Raw genomic sequence first — 6,109 nt, 5'->3', positions numbered from 1 at the left:
GTGTGTGTGTGTGTGTGTGTGTGTGTGTGTGTGTGTGTGTCCCAGCAGATGTGATGGAGGGGAAAAATGCCATGCTGCTGGGCATGAGTCAGTGGAACTCCAACGACCTGGTGGAGCAGATTGAGACACTGGGACACATGGACCCGTCTCATGGTACACACACACACACACACACACACACGCACACACGATATATGGTTGACTATGCCTTGTAAAACCCAAAAACAAGAAATTTCGAACTTGTTCATGCCTTAGTAGAAAGACGAGACATTGTACTTGGCGAACACAGAAAGTCTTTTAATACTCCAACTGCTGTCACACTCAAACGAAGCCTCGGGCGCCCCCCAGAACAGAAATCACATGTCTCTTCACCACATTACCTAAATCACGTCGCATCTTTTTTGTTCCAAGTATCTTAACGATTGTATGTTTGCAATCGATGCAGCTTTGTTTTCTACTGTCTATCTGTGACTGCAGCTGCCGTGTGAATCAAAAGACCTGGGATACTGCATTCCATGCATCTTCTGTGTACAATTTTTTTCTCTTCCTGACATTCAATTAACTGGAAGGGCAATTCTTATTGTTTCCCAGTAATTATACATGTGTGATTGCCAGCTGGCTCCACATATGCTGTCAATCCGACAGCCGTTGCCGTGTTAGTCAGAAGACCTTCTACAGTTATGGCATTCCACCAATTTGTTCTCTAAAAAAATTCTCTTTCTTGCAAGGAATAAACTAGAAAGACAACATCTTGATGTCATCGAAATCACAGGTACCTAAAACATATTGCCGCAATAACAAATGAGACTTCCGTGTGCTTGAATTTATTTAGTTTTTGTTTTTTTAGTTGTGAATTTCTCCATTGTGAGACAAATAATGGTTTTCTTATCTTTTCTTATCTTTTTTTTCGGAGATTTGTGGCTTGCTGCTGAAAATGCCAAAATGCCAGCATCCCCTCCCCCACCAACCCCCCCCCCGCATTTCATTTTAATACCACAAGCAATATTCCAAATGTCACTGGTCTCATATCAACAAGAAGCCCAGTAGTGGAGCGAGAAAAAAAAAAACTAAATACCAAAATGAGAATAGGGAGCTTACACTCTGATGCAGTGAGCTGATTCTTTGGTGCTTTGGAATAAAAGGAGCTTGAGCACAGTGAGCCCAAAATGAACATAAGAGTGTGCAGGGGGGTTGAGAGAGGATGTGGGGAGGGGGGCAGATAAAAACATGCAAAATATGCAATCTGTTTGAACCATAGAGCAATTTCCCGCTCGCTTTCGCCGTCTGTGGGCTTCAATCGCTGTTACCAGCGGAATAACAGCTAGGAGCTCTCCGAAAATTGTAAAAACTGCAATATTCAATGCAAGGTCAATGCAGCTATTTTCAAATTTTCTCCATCAACATCATGAACCACCTCGCGATCACATACATGCAATTGTTCACAGGGTGTTGGCGATTCCCTGTTGCTCCCCGAGTTGTCTTTTGTGTGGATTTCTTGCGGTAAAGAGCAATTGTTTCGACCAAGTGTAGAATGTTGAACACACACGAGGTCTTCTGACTGCCACGGAAGCTAGTCTCCCACTCAAACTAAACATTGGGTTGCCTTGTGATCAAAAGCATACAATTCTTTACTGGGAAGCAGTTGTCAACGTAAATTCCAGACAAGGAGAAAAAGAAATTGCATAGAGTAGACACGCCGAGTGCAGGATACAAGAAGTTCTGACTTCCATGGCAACTGATGTCACACTTAAACGTAGAATCGCCTCGGGGCATTTTCTCCCAGGTGCTTAAGTCAGAAAAGGCACGCTGCTGCGCTTTTTTGTTTTGTTTTGTTCTGCACATTCTCCCATCGGCTGAAGTGTGTCCACACTCTGGGTGGAGTGACCTTCAAAATGGAGGCGCAACCTGACAAATTTATCAGTGTGCACATTCTCCCATAGCATATTTTGATTTTGGTGCTCCGAAGGCTGTACTAAGGTCTTAGCGCATAGGCAAAACATCACATTGCACATTTTGACTCATTTCAGAGCCGCTGACGGCAGGTAATGACTGTGATCTGCTGAATCGGCCAACTCGGCTGATTCATGCCGACATGTGGACACGGCTTGGGGGTACACTTGTCCCATATCCGCTCACTGACTGCCCTATGCTATGCTCGGTGCGCCAGAAGTCTAGACGGGAGAATCGCCGCGCCTTGGAAGCGAGCAAGAAAAGCCCGTAAAGAATAAAGTGCGGACAGGAGAATATGCCCCCCCTCACATGCCTCCATATTACTATCTACCTAGCGGCGTCTCAATGAAGAATCCTAATAGAATCCATTCAGCCAAATCGGAGCCACCCTGCGTGACGCACACAATGTGCTGCTGACGCAACGGTAAATTTTCATTTGTGCTCTCAGCGGTCATAAATCAGCTCAAGGTTTTTATGTTGATTTATGCAGAGTGTTTGGGATTTTTAATAGAATACTTGAACTCGCTCTGCAGCTGCCGAGGGATTTGATCCATTAGCTGTGAGACATGCATTGCGATTAATAATAATCATGTTCATATTTAAGCTTTTTGTCTCCTACCATTAATGTCTGTCAAGTGTCGCTTCCAGTAACATGCAGAGTGCTAAATGTGAATGCACTGTGCAGTTTAATCAGTCAGTTCTACTCGATGTAACTTCAGCTCAGCGAGCATCTATAGAATCAAGTCCTCTTGGCCTTTGCGTGTGTTTAGTGTGTGCGAGCATGTGTCGGTGATGCCATCATAGGATTCATTCTTAAGCCATGTGTAGGGTTTCAAATAATACTTTCAACCCAGGTTAGGCTCTCAAAATGAGGTGTTTTTTTGTTTGTTTGTTTTTTTTTTTTAATTTAAGGTTTCAAAAGAAGGTTATTGTTTGGATTTCAAGGCAGGTTTAAGATTTCAAATTTGAGTTTCCAATCACTGTTAGGCTTTTAAATCAAAATAGGTTTAGGGTTTTAATACTGAGGTTAAGGTCTTAAATTACTGTTGAAATAAAGGGTTCAAGTTTTGATTTATGCTTTAAAATCAGGGTTAAGGTTTCAAATTTCAACCTCAGATTACAGATTCAAATTTGGAATACACTTTAGGGTTTCAAATGATTTCTTCAGTAGTGGTACCACTGTACTCACAATCAAATGCTCTTAGAGTTGGTCAGTAACATTCACGGTATCATCAGTTTTATGATATAACGGTCTCACCTTGGAGCCTTCCCATTATTTTCATTGGGAAAATATTTTCAAAGTATGGAAGAAAAAAATGGAGCCTTCAAGGTTAGCTGTGAAGCTTCCAGATCCAAGGTAAGTGGAAGCTTTCAAAGACTTAACTTCAGTTGGAAACGCCAGCATGCTCCCGCGTAGATTAAAGAAATATCTCCTGCAGAGATGCTCCACAAGGTGCCTTTATTTATTTATTTATTTTTTCTCTCTCTCTCACACACACACACACACACACATAGATGAAGAGGAGGCCACTCACTAAAGCATTAAGGACCTGTGAAGTGCTCCACTGTTCCACAAGTACGGGGACACTTTTGAGCATTTCATCCACTCATGTGCCCAAACGAGCTTGACTGAATGTGCAGTGGACTTTTTATTTTATTTTATTTATTTAATTTCGAGGGGGCTGAGTGGATGATTTCAAGTCGTCGTGTACTTCTCCTGTGCAAGGTGGACAAATGGCATTAAAGTAATAGTATGACATGTCTAGTCCCTGAGTGACTTGCAAAGAACAATTTCATTACAGTAACAGGACTTTGTTGGTGTGTGTGGACATTTTTTTGGTCTCTGTGGATTATTCGGTCATTGTGTTTCTTTCTATTCTGCAAGGCGCCGGTTATCATAAATAACCGGCAAGAGGAGTGATCACATTAATAGCTCCCATTTTTTAGTCCCATCCTCATTTTGTGTGCGCGTAATAAGCGCTGACATTAGTGTGGGCCGCATCGTGGTGCGGCGTGGGTCGGCCTCATCCCTTTAAGGGGAAATCTATCCGCAATTAACGCCTGAAAAGTGCAGCGGGCTCGTCACAGTCAGCGCCACCCATTAAATGGTCTATTTGTTATTTCCTCTGAAGCCTTTATGGGTTCCTAACCTTGCCAATTATTCCTTCATCTCCATTTTTTCCAATTGTCCTCATCCTGTGTGCTCCCCCCCCCCCCCACTCTGCCCTTTTCGTACATCACCTCCATTCTCATTATGTCTCTCTCTGACGTCTTTCTGCAAAGGTTTGTCACTCCACTCATATAAACGCTTTTACTCAAGTCCGAATAGCAAAGAGATGCAAGGCCTCACAAAGACAGGATAATCTATATTTAAAAAGTAGTTGTAGTAGGTGTTAAATAGGAATACGCAAGTAGCAAAACCAGGTATCAGTATTGGGTATTGTGGAAGCCGCCGATATCAGCCAACGATACTCAAAACGCCCCAAAAATCAAAGTTGGGTTTCCTGTCTGGGTTCATTTTTCAAGTAAAAGTTTTGAATCCGAGTCAGGGTTTCAAATTGGTTTTTGAATCAGGTTTTGGGATTCAAATTAGAATTTCATGTCAAGGTTAAGGTCTTAAATTAAGGTTTTTAGACAGGCTATTGGAAGCATTTTAAACATTTTGTTTTCATATTAATAGTGGCGCTGAAGACCTGAAGAGAAAGTCTGCATGCATTATTCCATGTAACTGCCGAAGAGATGACAAAGATGGCTTTCCTCACGTCTGCGTCCTCCTGCGGCGCTCTTCTCCCAACCATCTGCTTGGCTACACAAGATAAATGTGACACCGCGACAGCGCGAGAGACCTGAGGGGAAACCGCAGCGAATGGGAAAGATACACGCAAAAAAAAAACCATCCCATTTAAGGAGGCTGATTCATGTGATCCAAACGGGAAGATCAATATTTCCTTTCATTTCATGAGACTTTCAGCCATCTTGTTTGTCTCATTGACTGTTTTTTCAAAAAAAATTGCAAATCTTGCCGAATCAAATAGATTTCAATGTCCGACTACTGTATTTTGCTGGTATCGGATCCCAAATCTTGCGTTATCTGATCAAATTGATGATCCATCCACCTTTGGTATGAGGATGTATCGTTCTATGTATCGACACCGCTTGCCCAATATTTCCATGGTTTACGGCTCGGCACCAAATTTTGAAAAATCAAATCAATTTCATTTTTAAAAATGTGTCTGTATTTGCAAAACCAACCCTGTATTTACGTATTATTGAATATCAATACCAAATGTTACAGTATTGGATCAATTTGATTATTCAAACGTATTGCTATCACTATGGGTAAGCATAATCGGAACCTTTTTTGTACTTGGTATTGAAGATCGAGAGCAACTCTTGCCGTTTCGCACACCACAGCCTCTCGAGAAAAATGCTGAAAACCAATCATTATCTTTATGTGGACACATGGCTGCATTATTACTTGCAGCCATTAACCTTGGCCTATTACTCCAAGCGTGTAAGACCTCTCGTCTTGAAATAGTCCTTTTGTGGGACCCGACAATGTTTTGTCTCCAGGGAATGCCGGAACTTTTCGCTTTCCTCCTTTCTTCCTGCCCTCTCTCCTGCACTCCTTCCTTCTCTCCACTTTTTAACAAGAAAATCTCCCTTCATTGATTTTCTGTTGCTTTGTGACCAAAAATAGTGTCGCCGTGCAGCGAGCTCCCTTCTGTGCGGCAGGGCTGCGAATAGAGGACAGAATAAATCCAAATAAACATTCAATTTAGAGAGGAAATTGAATGCGATGACGGTCTTCAGAAGCTTTAAGAACATGGCTGGTTTTTTTTGTACCCGTGGGGGGACAAAAAATCCTTCTCAACTAACCATATAGGAGTAGCAACATCCAGTCTGAAGCTGCAATGAAGACAAATTAAGAGGCGTTTGTGTAATATCAACCGCCTTCACAGATCGATATCGTTTGCAGAGGTAGGAGTCTTGACTACATTTCAAATCTTAACCTTTAATTTTCAAGCAAATCGAGGTTACTGTGGAGAAGTCATGCAAATCAAGTTCAGATCCCCAAGCAATTTGAGTCAAGTCAACTTTATTGTCAAATGCGCTACGTGGGCAACATACAGCACAGATGCAATTTCTTTCCTCAGGG

At 42.1% G+C, this 6,109-nt stretch overlaps 1 protein-coding gene across 1 annotated transcript in view; it reads left to right on the top strand.

The window, feature by feature from the left end:
• LOC109529333 (membrane-associated phosphatidylinositol transfer protein 3) overlaps positions 1-6,109 on the top strand; it is a 58,001-nt gene that overhangs the window by 22,859 nt on the left and 29,033 nt on the right. The window contains exon 3 of the mRNA XM_019892660.1: positions 49-153. Coding sequence (XP_019748219.1) covers positions 49-153 — 105 coding nt within the window. The remainder of the gene's footprint in view (positions 1-48; positions 154-6,109) is intronic.

This window comes from Hippocampus comes, unplaced genomic scaffold, assembly GCF_001891065.2.
Source record: "Hippocampus comes isolate QL1 unplaced genomic scaffold, H_comes_QL1_v1.1 scaffold72, whole genome shotgun sequence".
NCBI classification, from domain to species: Eukaryota; Metazoa; Chordata; class Actinopteri; order Syngnathiformes; family Syngnathidae; genus Hippocampus; species Hippocampus comes.
This window is presented reverse-complemented; position numbering and strand designations above follow the sequence as displayed.